General features: G+C 36.4%; 1 protein-coding gene across 1 annotated transcript in view; it reads left to right on the top strand.

The window, feature by feature from the left end:
- Positions 1-14,387, top strand: part of dnah6 (dynein, axonemal, heavy chain 6) — a 99,787-nt gene that overhangs the window by 84,483 nt on the left and 917 nt on the right. The window contains exons 70-78 of the mRNA XM_055205484.2: positions 365-503; positions 3,067-3,186; positions 3,956-4,077; positions 5,994-6,123; positions 9,852-9,979; positions 10,101-10,286; positions 12,677-12,749; positions 12,923-13,074; positions 13,523-13,745. Of these exons, the coding sequence (XP_055061459.2) occupies positions 365-503; positions 3,067-3,186; positions 3,956-4,077; positions 5,994-6,123; positions 9,852-9,979; positions 10,101-10,286; positions 12,677-12,749; positions 12,923-13,074; positions 13,523-13,745 (1,273 nt within the window). The remainder of the gene's footprint in view (positions 1-364; positions 504-3,066; positions 3,187-3,955; positions 4,078-5,993; positions 6,124-9,851; positions 9,980-10,100; positions 10,287-12,676; positions 12,750-12,922; positions 13,075-13,522; positions 13,746-14,387) is intronic.

The raw sequence follows: 14,387 nt of genomic DNA, 5'->3' as shown, positions 1-14,387 counted from the left end.
TTCCTCAATGAGTTCCATTGACAGATGCCATGCATTGTTGTTATTATTATGACTTTTCTCAGAATCATGACATAACAACAATATTCTTGGGGAAAACCTGAAAATCTTAAGTTTAAATTCAGGACAAAAATACAACAATATATGGCTTCTGTGTGCATCTGTATATTTGGATAGACGTTTGTTTATTAATTATTTCCATAAAGAGTTGATATACTGTAGGTGTGGTCAAGGTATGGCAGTAAACTTTTTTCACTGACATGCTATAATCCCACATAGATTTTCTTGAAGGCTTTATTCATGTACATCCACTAAATCCTTTACTTGATTCTTTTTGACTTGTATGTTTGTTTGCATGTGTGTCTAGGAGAGGAAGAAATTTGGTCCTCTGGGCTGGAATATCCGTTATGAATTCAATGACAGCGACAGAGAGTGTGCACTTCTCAACCTAAACCTCTACTGCCAGTCAGGACATATCCCCTGGGATGCTCTCATATACATCACAGGTATGTGTGTGTGTTTTACATTATTCAAACCATTAATCATTTATCCCCACTTTCACGTGTGTGTGTGTGTGTGTGTGTGTGTGTGTGTGTGTGTGTGTGTGTGTGTGTGTGTGTGTGTGTGTGTGTGTGTGTGTGTGTGTGTGTGTGTGTGTGTGTGTGTGTGTCTGTGCGTGCGTGCGTGCGTGTGTGTGTTACTGCATGTACAATATGGATCAAAAGTTTAGGGTCGTGACTGAAATGTTTTTCATGATCTTTAAAATCTGAAGGCTTATTTTGTATTATTTTTAACTCTTGAAATTAGTTGGTGAAAAATATCATTATTATTTATATGCAATTGTTCTTATTGTTCTTCTTCTTATTTTTATTATACGATTATAATTACATACTGTAACAAAAATGAATTTAAAACATTTTAAATGGATGAGAAACAATACTACTTAGATTAAGATGCTAAAATATGTCAGTTTTAAATTATTTAGGGTACATTTTAACCACAGTACTTATGTTAAAAATATTTTTTTCCTTTGGATTGCATACTAATGACATTGTTGTCAAAACGACGCCCTTTCACACGATTTTGTGAAAACGACTGAAACACTGTATAATTCATGCCAGGCTGGTAGTTGGTGATCCCACTTTATAAAGAACTCACTTATGCAAGCCTATACTTTAGACACGCAACACGTACAACATCATTGTTTTTACAAATTCATATTTTAGTGGTTTACATTAGGACAATACTGGTATTTTTTCAAAAAGTCACAACTTGTTTTCAACAACTGTTGTTGATGTTAAAGAGCCAGTAATATGCACATTTTAAGCGTCCTACATGTATCACTGTTTATAAGTCCCAGGCAACAGGTTTAAATGCATGCAAGGTCAAAAGACACTGTAATTTTCTCAAAATATAAATTTAAAGTTATCCCATTCCTCAGAGATCCCCAAATGATTCGTGTGAAGCCATGCAACGACTCAGTCTGCCTAAACCCCACCTTTCAGTAGCCTACTCTGCTCTTATTGGTCAACTGATACAGTCTGCGCACAGACCACAGATCAGTGGCATAGACCAACAATAGTCCAACATGTATTGACCAAGTTCTAACATGATTTACTGAGAAGACATCAATTATTGACATCAATATATATCATTCATCATTAATCCAAGCAATAAAAACGACGATAGAAACTAACATTTTACACTCATTTAAGCAAGTATGTAAGCTAACTGGGCTATAGCAAAACCGTAAGTGCAGCATGTGTTAGCCGCTTGCTAACGTGACTCTCTGACAGTATATTAAGAGTTTAAAAAACAACATCATTCATCATTAATCCAAGCAATAAAAACGACGATAGAAACTAACATTTTACACTCATTTAAGCAAGTATGTAAGCCAACTGGGCCATAGCAAAACCGTAAGTGCAGCATGCGTTAGCCACTTGCTAACTTGATTCTCTGACAGAATATTAAGAGTTTTAACAGCGACATCATTCATCATTAATCTAAGCAATAAAAACGACGACAGACACTTACATTTTACACTCATTTAAGCAAGTATGTAACTTACAGGTTATGGTTAGGAGATGCATGTTGTTTCAAATAAAGTGGGTACTGAACCATATGGGTATCTTTTCTCCTTGAAAAAGTAATTTTAACCACTGATTCTTCATATCTTCATCCTTTGGTAGTCAAAACAACACAAACCGACAACACAGCGTGATATGATGTTTACACACTAACTAGCTGAAGTGTCTGTGTGGGCAGGTTATAGTTTTCGTTTCTCCTGGGCAAGGCTGTAGGGGGAGATTATTATGCAAAGTGTTGGTATTACGTGGATAAAGTCAGGCAGGAGATTCAATCCATATGATGACTCGTTTCAGCGATTCAGAGTCGACTCCCTACTTTAGAAGCCAATAACTTTATTAATCCTGCATGTTTTGGTTCAACTACTTTGCACATTGTATACATTGATGGACAGCTTCATGACACACTGCAACAGGTCATTTTCGATTTTGGCTCTTTAATAAACACAAAAACACACAAAAAGTTAATCACAGCATAATTCCAGTAATTTGAGTCTATTATTCTAAAATGTGGACAAAAAATAAAGGTAAACAAATTAATAATTAAATTAGTAAAAAGTAAATTAAATTATTATAAATAAAATGTTGACAAGCCCTTGTTTTTTTTCTTTTCTTTAAAAGACTTTTCTTTAAAAGCCAAAATGTTTCATGTCTTCTAACATTATTGGACTTCTGTGATTTTAATTTGTGCTCTAAAATAATTTAAACCTAATTTGCATGCACGGCTCTAAGTATTCATCATTTTATAGGCGATCAGTTGGTGACAGTAAGCGTTATTAAATTTGGTGCAGCTGGTGGCGTGCCGGGACTACGAGAGAATGTTCCAGTAATGTTATTACGAGAGGCTCCGGGAAAGATTCATTAAAGAAGCTTCGCACAATGTCAGGCTGTCTCATTAATTCCTGGCAAGGTGTCAGGCAGCGATGCAAGCAGTCAGTAAATATGTTTGCATTTGTGTGTGTGTGTTTTACTGCCTCTTTAGGTGAGATTACATATGGAGGCAGAGTGACAGATGCCTGGGATCAGCGATGCTTGCGTACCATCCTTAAGGGTTTTTTCTCTCCAGCCACATTAGAGGAGGGCTATAACTACTCTAAATCAGGTAGACATCCTAAGGTCACTTTCACCAGAGTATATTAGTAAGGACTTCTCGTAGATTTGGACAAAAGTATGAGTTTTTGTTTTATTAGTGAGGACAACCTACACAGTCTCAAGTCATTTCATGTGTTTTACTATAGTTGTAAAGCATTTTATTAAAGATTTGTCCTTTACAACCCCAACCTGCATACACACACATTCACACATGTGCTTAATAATAAGGACACAGAGTTGGCTTCACTTTATGTATTATGTATTGAACTTGCTATTCAGATTTATACATTGCATAAATTTAAGATCAAGTGTATTTTTTGCCAAGGTCCAGTGACCGTTTCAGACACCCTCTTTTTTCTCAGGATCACAATGTACCGTGGAGGAAAATCTTTGCTTCAATTATATTGGGGTTAAGGGAAAAAGGAAACTTATAACATATGGCCTTTGTGGGTTTCTGTAGGTTTCAAAACGTGTATTTGTATGTGCATTATTTTTGCAATTCCATTTGGCTCTGATAGGGATGCACAAAATATATATCTAAATGTTAAACTTTCTTTAAACTAAATCTTGTTAGAGAGACATCATTACTTATTTCATGTGAGTTTAAGACGATATTACCTTTAATAAGCTATTTGTGCAGAGAATTGACTGCTTATAAGTAAATAGATACATCAATGCAATAACTTAATAGGTGATCTTCAAAAGTCCAGAGAGAAAGAAAAGGAAGCAAGACCCAAATAAACATGTTGTAACACACACTTTTCTTTTTTAATGTACAGGGATTTATTTTGCTCCGGATTCAGACAGCCTGACAGAGTATAAGCAATATATTGAGAATCTCCCTCTGATCGATGATCCAGAGATCTTTGGCATGCATGAAAACGCCAACCTGGCCTTTCAGGTAATTCACCTATGGGATCATAAAGAGTAACAAACTCAGCTTAAATTACACACACACACACACACACACACACACACACACGCACACACGCACGCACACACACACACACACACACACACACACACACACACACACACACACACACACACGCACACAGGTATTATTTATGCTCTAACAGCAACATTACACACTTAATAAAGTTTGAAAAATGGGATCAGGAAGAAGGTGACCTTTAACCATATGTGAGATTTTTTTTTTACTGTGGAATATTTCTATTTATTACATATAAAAACAATCAAGTATAATCAATGTGTCATTTTTAAAGGTTTTCTGCTGTTATAGTTCATATTTGTCGGTGTGTGTCTAGTCTGTAGGTGCTCACATATGGTAAACTGCTATGATAGAAAACATATGTGACCCTGTCTGTGAAATCCAGCCTAAAGTCTTATTGATTTTAAATTGATTACAATCTTTTACGTGGTCTTACTTAATATTAAAGGGGAGGTTTAATGGTATTTCAAGCATTCTGATTTATTAACACAGTTATAGAGTTGTTTCCTCATGCTAAACGTAGGCAACGTGTCAAAAAAGCAGTTGGGCGTGTTACAGAGTATTTCTGTGCTGAATGCACTTCGCCAGGGTTCATACAAGTTTCGGAAAGTTTTTTTCGATTACAGGTCCAACTGACGTTTCAGGGGTTTTCTATACGTATCACTTCTTTATATGGGCACTTCCCCTGGAAAACCCCACCCACCCGTCAATCAGCGGGAGACGCTACAACTTGCAAACATCTTTCACGTGACACAGCTTTGTTTATTTTCAAAACTTAACAATGTCACAAAAGAAGTGTGTTTTTGGATGTAAGGACAAGATAGTCAGCATTATGAAAACAATGGATGTAGTTTATTATCCGGGGTAGCAGCGTGTGTGTTTGTTTTGCGTGTGTGTTTGAAGCGGTGGATTTTCACAACCGGGTCATGACGAGTTGCACGCGGTAAGTAAGACTTCTGTCTTATGTTGGAAATAGTCGCGTGCATATTATATAAATGACACGAACATGTAGTGAATCATAAGTTAAAACAGTGTTCTATAGTGTTGCATGACTTGTACTCGCTCCTCCCGCGGTATAACTCCTCCTCCTTCATTTTTTCATACGTTATCGGAAAGATTCGGTAAAGCTAATCTTTGTTTTATAAATCTGTTTAAACTAAAGACTCTTTGGAGATAAAAAGGATGTAATACTACTCTATAGGTATTCCAAATTAACATCAGAAATGCAGAAACAGCGTGTGTTACGTGAGCTTTAATTAATTAGTCAATATTAAATATATCAAAGTTATATTTTCACAGAATGTTCTTTACATTATGTCAGATGATTTAATGTAGAAAAATGTAAATCACAAAAAAATGACTTTAGCTGGGTTTTTACAGGCAGTGTCAGATATTGTAAAAAATGTGCTGAGCCCCCTTATTTCGATTGATAAAGTTTAGAGGCCTACTGTCCACAGACTAGAAATGATAAAAAAATATGATAAATAATAGTGATGTATGGAATGTATAATAATACATTCAATTGAACTTAGCTTATGGCCTTAAATTTTGGCTATCCAGCATTTTCTTTCCCCCCACAAATTAGACAATAATTAGCCAACCCACAGGAGCCCTAAGGAGGTTCCACTGAGGAATTTTTGAATTATAATCTATTCTCCAAATATGTTTTCCCAATACGAGCCGTTGAACCCTGGAGAACCCAAGAACCCTTTTATTAGCAGCAGTTAACATTGGCCAAATTTGACCCGTGGGTTCTCCAGGATTAAGCATGTTTTAGTTCTTCAGTGGGACTATCCCTGCAATTTGGGTATTGCGCACAGTTTTGGATAAAGAGTCTAACACACAGATGGGTCTTTTTGAAACAGCGTCAGGAGACAATGACGCTGATCGGCACCATTCTGGAGGTCCAGCCCCGTTCCTCATCAGCAGGTGGAGGAAAGAGTAATGATGAGGTGGTCCACGAACTAGCTGACTCCATCTTGGCTAGGATCCCTGGTGAGTTTCACACCCACACAGTAAAATATGCTGTAAACCCTAATGTAGAGTAATAGTCTAGGGGAGACCGGGGCTGGTTGTCTCACGGGTTGGTTGTCACACTGCTTATTCCAGACATACTACATGGCACTGTGGTACAATTTTGATATCAATTTGTTAGCCTTTAATAGCTTACTCATTTGCACTGGAAATTTTGCTGAGCAGACAGAAAACATTGAGGTTAGGAGACAATTTTTTATTTTTATGGGTCATAGTAAATTTTCATGTTGGTGTTGTTTTTGTGTTGAGATCTTGTAGGATATTAGTCATTCAAAAACAAAACACTCATTAAAAAGCCAAAAGTAGTAGCTTTATTTTCAGTCATCTTTTAGCGATCAAGTTAAAGCCGTGTGGCAGCTAGCTTATCATGTTTGTCAAAAAAGTCAGTTGTCAGATAAGAATATTGGACATGTAGACCTTTTAAGACTCTTGTTCTGTTTGTTTGTTTTTGTTTGCTGTTAAAATAAAATAAATAAAGCATTAAATAAAGAGGTTTTAACACTAAAAATTATTTCATTTTGTTTCTCAACACAGTAGACAATAGGCTTTATGCCCAGCTGCACTACTTCCTGAACTTGAGCCAGCTTCTTGTTTCCTGTCTGCCATTATTGGACAAACTGATTAATCCAGGTGTGCCTGACCTCCGTAGTCACAACAACAATAATCAGACACACCTGGATTAATCAGTTTGTCCAATAATGGCAGACAGGAAACAAGGAGCTGGCTGAAGTTCATAGTGCAGCTGGGCATAAAGCCTGTTCAAGTAACTGATCACCCACTTTAATCCCATTGGTTAAACATAATGGGCATTAATAACGACTATCATAGGGGTGGTATTCATATTAAAACTTATTTGCAGTTTCTAGCTTAAAAAAACAAAAAAATTACACATTATCTTTTCAGATCCCAATTTATCATTGTAATCCTATTGAACCTCTATAGGGACAACGTGATGGGGTTGGTTGTCACATTGTGTCAGAGTGTCTTTGATGGTTAATTACTTCCTGATACAATACATTCTAAAAGTAAAAATTATACACATTTAAAGCCAAGACTCCAAAGTTTCATTTCATGTAGGAATTACTGCTGAAAGATTTTTTGAAGATGAGCAATTCATGCATGAGTAAAAATTGTGACAACCAACCCCGGTCTCCCCTACTATTAATTTACAGCTTTTCTGCTGTTAATTTAGTGTTCATTTTTTATAGTATCTTACTGTAAGAATACAATGGAAGTTATAGCACCTTTAATTTAGGAAACCGATTGCCTCGAACCATTCAAGTTTAATAAAAAATAGATGTATACACTCCTAGTCCTGTGAACTTTGAATTTTTCTTGATATGAGTGCAAACTACAACACCTACAAATGAATATTTACAGTTTTTCTCAATTGCTAAAACACAATTTTTGAAACCTTGCTCCTTTTTCTGAAAACATTAAACACAAAACCTCATCTTCAAGCACTATTTGCAAAACCTCTGACTTCTCTTGCAAAATGAAACTTTTGCCCCAAAACAGTTTTACCTGTGTGCAAAATTAAACACTGCTCTCAAAACAGTTTTACCTGTGTGTAAAATCAAACACTGCTCTCAAAACAGTTTTACCTGTGTTCAAAATCAAACACTGCTCTCAATTCATAAACAAAGTGATCAAAATGATATACACTAAACAGTGAGTAAACACTACACCAAAAAATAGAAAACACATGGTTCAAAACATATAGTTCTCAGGGAGTCAATGTTTACATATTTACAGTGTAAATCTCATTGTTTTGGACAAATTGCAAATGCTTTGATACAATCAAGCAGATGATTATGTACAAATGTCTGCTGTTTGCATTTTCAATTTAATTTTCATCAAAATACATTATACTGGTTTCTGTTGAATGGTCTTACACCTCAAAACATTTAGGAATTAGTTCATCCTACACAGCATGAAATTGTTGACCATATGTGTCATAATCTGTTACTGTAAGCATGAAACATGTTTTCTATGTTGTTGTTTTTTTGTAAATGTGAATTGAATTGATAAATTCCTGTCAAGTGAATCCTGAAATTTGGAGTCATTTTTTGAAAATTTTTATTTTCACTGTATTTTTTTCAAAATCACAATTTGTGTTATTTGTTTACAGAAAAAAAGGTGAACATGTAAATTCCTCCACAGTTTACATAAAAAATACTGACACATATAATTGTGTATACTTGGTATATTGACAACATGGCAACATTTTGACTGTCTTGTTCATGAACAATGACACACAGACGGCCATTTTGATGGAATTGACATGTTCACTAATGTAAAAATTTACTTTTGAGAGATGAACTCAGACTTTTCACCCCTAGTTTTACAGTACTATACCCTGCATATCACAAACTTGTCCTTTGTTTCTGGAATACTGTAAAACAGTACAGTCAGTACTGTTAACAAAAGGAAAGTTCAGGTTCATACAATTTGTTCATTGTACAGAATACAGCCTAAAATGCACTGTACTTCTGTATACAACAGTGAACTGGCTTATATTGGTTGTGTCACATCATTTAAAACAGGTTAAATCCATTTTGAGTGGTTGTGTTTAATCAATGACATGTGTGATGACATTTGTATTTGATTGTTGCTGCTTGTGTTTAGCAATATGCATGACATGTGCATTTAAGTGCAGATTGTGTTTTGAGAATGAGTATGTGTTTGGAGTTTTGCTAAAAAGTCTAAGTGAGATCTGCAAATTGTGTTTTATGATGTGAAAGGGTTTAAGGTATTGACAACAGCCTGCACAATTAGATAAATGAGTTCAGGCAACTGAGAACTTTGTTCAGCCAATGGGTTTTAGTGTTTTAGCAACTGAGAAAAACTGTAAATGGATATTTCATAATAAAAGTGTACATTTCAACACCTAATGTGTGAAATAATTAAAAACATCACTAACTCAAATCTCATGCAGGTTGTCATTTTTCTAACAACAGCACACATGCATATAAAACAATTACTGCTTTTAAATAGTGCATTGTGCACCACAGAATTAGTGTTTCATTGCCAATCCTTGACTTAAAAAGCAAGCTCTACCCCAGCACATCGATTAAATCCTACTCCTACTATATCATATTAAATAACACTTCAGTTCAACATTTACTTTCCTTTTTAATTAAGTGCCATTAATCTTCGCTCATATTTAAATGAGATCAGCTTTTTCTATTAGTAAATTTGAATGCCAGGTTTTACAGAACATTGCTGTTTTTTATTTAACCAAAATCTTACGGTAAAACATAAGCATCAGGGTTGACAGCTTATTACTGTTTTTCTACTTGCCACAAATGTATAGTGTATTCCTGTTTAAATACCTTTTAGTACTTTTTTAACCCAACAGCAAAATCCTTTGTCAAATGAATACTGCATAGTGTGTGCACGCATCAAAGAGTAACAAATGCAAGTGTTGAAGTTAATTAGGGCAGAAGTTGTGGCAAAAGAGTATGCTACTGTGAGAATTTACAACTATTTTAACCATTCTTGTGGACCTCCTGGTTGTTTGCCTGCATGAATGTGTGTGTTTGTGTGTGTGTGTGTGTGTGTGTGTGTGTGTGTGTGTGTTTGTGTGTTTGTGTGTGTGTGTGTGTGTGTGTGTGTGTGTGTGTGTGTGTGTGTGTGTGTGTGTGTGTGTGTGTGTGTGTGTGTGTGTGTGTGTGTGTGCTAAACAGAGAAGCTGGATATGGATTCAGCAGTGGAGAGCCTTTTCTTGCAAGACCAATACGGTAGAGTGAACTCCCTTACCACCGTGCTTGGACAAGAAGTGGATCGTTTTAACTTCCTGTTACATGTGCTTAGAGTAAGAGATATGTTTAGGATATTAAGAATAAAAAAATGTATTATGGCAGCTAATCAAACAACAGTCATTTTACAGTCACCCTAATATTCTTGTCTTTTATTTGTTGGTTTTCTGCAAACAGACGTCACTGAGTACACTTCAAAAGGCAATAGAAGGTCTAGTAGTGATGTCAGAAGAAATGGAGAAAATCTATAACAGTTTCCTGAACAACCAAGTTCCCACTCACTGGTCTAATGCTGCCTACCCGTCCCTCAAACCTCTGGGTAGCTGGGTTAAAGACCTAACCATGCGCACAGCTTTCATAGAGGTGAGTCTTAATAAACATAACATCTGCATTTTTATTTAATTCCAACACAATTTGTTATATGGTATGAAAATATCTAAGTATATTTTCTCTACAGATATCAAGCTGTTAATATTCTGTGTTTAAAGATATTAGAGAATTTAGTAAATAACAGTGTACTGTACATAGTGGATGTGTAATGCTATCTAATATAACACACACAAAGATACAGACTTTTTGCTCTTCAACACACATACAGGTATACACATTGAGGGCCTTATTTTAACTATCTAAGCGCATTGTCTATAGCACACGACGCACAGTCTAAACGGGCGTGTCCGAATCCACTTTTGCTAATTTTACGACGGGAAAAATGGTTTGTGCGCCAAGTGCGCAGTCTAAAAGGGTTGTTCCCATTCTCGTATTGAGTAATGGGTTTGTTTTTGGCGTAACGTGCAATAAAATAATGAGAGTCTCAGCTTTGATCGCCTTTAAAGGGGTGGTTCAATGGTATTTTATGCATTCTGACTTATTAACACAGTTTAAGAGTTGTTTCCTCATGGTAATTGTAGGCAAAGTGTCAAAAAAGCAGTTGCGGTAAGACTTTTGTCTTATGTTGGAAATAGGCACATAAGTGCATATTATATAAAATGACACGAACATATAGTGAATCATAAGTTAAACAGTGTTGCATGACTCGTACTCGCTCCTCCCGCGGTAGTAACTTCTCTTTCTAAATTTTTTCATACGTTAATGGAAAAACTCGGTAAAGCAATCTTTCTTTTATAAATCTGATTAAACTAAAGACTCTTTAGAGATATAAAGGATGTAATACTACTCTATAGGTACTCCAGATTAACATCAGAAATGCAGAAACAGCATGTGTTATGTGAGCTTTAAAAGCCAGTTGCGCTCGCGCCATGCCGATTCCATATTTAGATGGCGTAATTTGTAAACTACGCAGAGGAAGAAGACCACCAGTTTAAGATTGATGTTAAAAATTGCGTTGTTTTCATTTGTATTAAAACCTTTAAAAGGTTTTTTTTCAGTCATGAAAGTAAAAATAGCAGGCTTTTAATTGCTGTAAATGTATGGATATCCTACATGATCAGTGTAATCTCAAAAAATAATTTACTTTTTATGCAAAAAAAGGTTTGTACACTTAAAATTCTTTATTTGTGTTCTTAAAAAAAGGTTCTCATCTCACTATACCCAGAGGTACAAAGTCATCATATACAATAAATCCTTGGGGTAACATTAAAAAAAAAAAACATTTAAAAATAGATGCAATATTTGCATTTGTTTAAAGCAAAACATTGAATTACCTACCAGGTTACAGCAGGTGATGCAGCTCTTTACACCTTCTAATCTCGTAATCGTTCCTCATTTATGTCCAAGAGACTCAATAATAATCTTTTACATTTGAATCCTTTCATTTTTCATGTTTAAAAATGTTTGTGTGCTGCTGCGCATCCATGTGTGTGATAAGCAAACATGTGTTGTCGTCCCATTTATAGACCCATATTACTAAAGCGCTCTTTAAATAACAAAAACAATATTGCGCCATTGACTTCAGACCAGGTTTTAGTTGGCGTAGTCTATTTTAGTTGGCTTAAAATAGCAATGCGCCAACAATGCGCCTGAAGACACCTCGTTTTCAGACCAAAACACCCATGGGCACAAAATTGGGCGGAATACATTTGCTATTTAAAACAACATAAACGCTAAACGTGAAAATGATAATTGCGCCAGGTTGAAACTAGCAAAAGACACTTTCATCAAGCATTGCGCTGGATGTATGATAGGGCCCAAAGATGTGATGCCAGAGAAATGCGTTTCTAAAATTTCTGTAGTGAAATTTTACTACATATTAACACGATTGAAGTACACTGCAGAATACAAGCCCACAGACATGACATCTAAATTGATTATCCATTGCTGTTTGAATTGAAGGAAATATTACACCCAAAAAGAAAATACTGTCATCATTTACTTACCTTTATGTCATTTTGAACCTGTAAGATCATTTTGTCGTATGCAGAATATCCAAGATGTACTTTTTCACATAAAGAGAGTGGGTGAGGATTGTGGCAGACAAGAAGGGCAAAGAATTAACATAAGTCCAAATGAAAGTATGCTGCCCTGCTGAAAAGTATCATATAATGTTACTTGTCAAAGTCCTGTAGATAATGGTGTACATCAAATACATTTGGCCCTCCAGTTAGTGCCCTGTACGTGATCTGCACCAGAAATGATCTCAATATTCACTCTCTTTGGTGGTTGAGCTTTTGTTCTGCCTATTTCTTCAGTTTTGTTTTCAATCACTGTACCTTTATCACTGTATTATAGGCTTACACTTTTTCATGTTAAGTTGAAGTAGCTGTTTTTTGAACTGTGTGTGCTTTTTTGAGCAGAGTTGGATCACAAGAGGTCAGCCCAAGTCTTTCTGGATTTCTGGCTTCTTTTTTCCTCAAGGATTTCTCACAGGTAAGTGAAACTGTTGAATTATTACTGTACCTGCTCCGCCAAATTGAAGAGCATCCCTACAGAATTAGACCCTTGAAAATGAGGACGACAGAATGAGTAAAACCCTCGCAAGGAATATTAATCAGTGCCATTGCTGCCTTTGTTTAATAAAGGTTTGGTACTCTGTTTCCTAGGGGCTCTTCAGAATCACGCGCGCAAATACAACCTGCCTATTGATGAGCTGAACTTTTGCTTCAACATGATACCAGTGTACAGAGACCAGATCCTTGTAACTGAAGCTCTGAAAACTCTCGACCCAGTGAAGGAACTGGACATGGACAATGAGGTCAGTGTGGGATCAAGGAAATATATACAATTTTACTTTTCAAGACCGCACCTGTCTCCTGTTTATCCCTGCATTAAAGTGCATTAACATACATTCACAAAACAATCGTGTTGAAAAGCCACATTAAAGCAACACTATGAGGTTTTCATGTAAAATGACTTACAGCTCCCCCATGTGGTTGAAAAGCGCAACAGTGCCTGGTATCAAACATTCTTCTGCAGGCAGGGGGAGGGGCGGGGTGTGCTCTACCCTCCACCGCCACTTTCAGAGTGTGCTTGTAGCAGCTAGGAGGCTGCTCAGGTTGCAGCAACAGTACAGTTTGTCCAGTTATAAGTTGTTCTATCACTGAAATAATTTTAGAGACATTATTTAAAGGTAAAAAAACTACATAGTGTTGCTTTAACTGTTAGGATCAGACTGACATGATTTTTGTGGTCTGTATTTATAGCTTCCCACTGTGGAAGACGGCATTTTGGTTCATGGAATGTTTATGGATGCTTGTCGCTGGGATGACACTAACATGGTCATTGAAGATGCTTTGCCAAGGGTGATGAACCCCATGCTTCCTGTGGTCCATTTTGAACCTCAGCAAAACTACATTCCTGAACCCACCTTATACCACGCACCACTGTACAAGACCTCTGCTCGTGCTGGGACTCTTTCTACTACAGGTCAGTTCTTGCCTCTTGTGTTTCTTAGGGTTCCCACGGGTCCATGAAATACTTGAAAGTTTGTGAACCTGGGGGAAAAATTCAAGGCCCTGGGAAGTTTTTGAAAATATACATACATATACAGGTCATTGAAAGTGCTTGAATCTATTTTATGCAAGAAGTTTTCTGGAAAAAAAATCCATATTATTCCCTGTGTAGTGTAGGATAATATCATAAAAAATCTAGACATTTTAAGCACACGTGCTAAACTGTTCATTTTAAATGCTTATATCTTCTGTATGCAAATGTTGATTCATACCAAAAAGCTTTTTTGCATAGTTGTGTTTGACACAAACGTCTCGGGTTACGTATGTAACTGTTGTTCCCTGAGAAGGGAACAAGACGCTGCGTCTCCCTTGCCATACTTCCTGCGTCCCTGTAATGCCTTCTTTGGCAATATTTCAGATTGCAATATACTTCCTGGCCACCGTGTCACCCTGTCTTTGTCGTTAAGCCTCACCATTGGTTGAATTTGATATACACATTCAGACGCATTTACCCCAGGAGGGGTCCCCAAAGTGTTACCACAGTGATGCAGCACAAGTTCCCTCGAAAGAGAACTGCAACAATGTAATTGAATTTGCGGGTTTTGGACCTGGAAAG

The sequence above is a fragment of the Misgurnus anguillicaudatus genome, chromosome 3 (genome assembly GCF_027580225.2).
Source record: "Misgurnus anguillicaudatus chromosome 3, ASM2758022v2, whole genome shotgun sequence".
In the NCBI taxonomy this organism is placed as follows: domain Eukaryota; kingdom Metazoa; phylum Chordata; class Actinopteri; order Cypriniformes; family Cobitidae; genus Misgurnus; species Misgurnus anguillicaudatus.
This window is presented reverse-complemented; position numbering and strand designations above follow the sequence as displayed.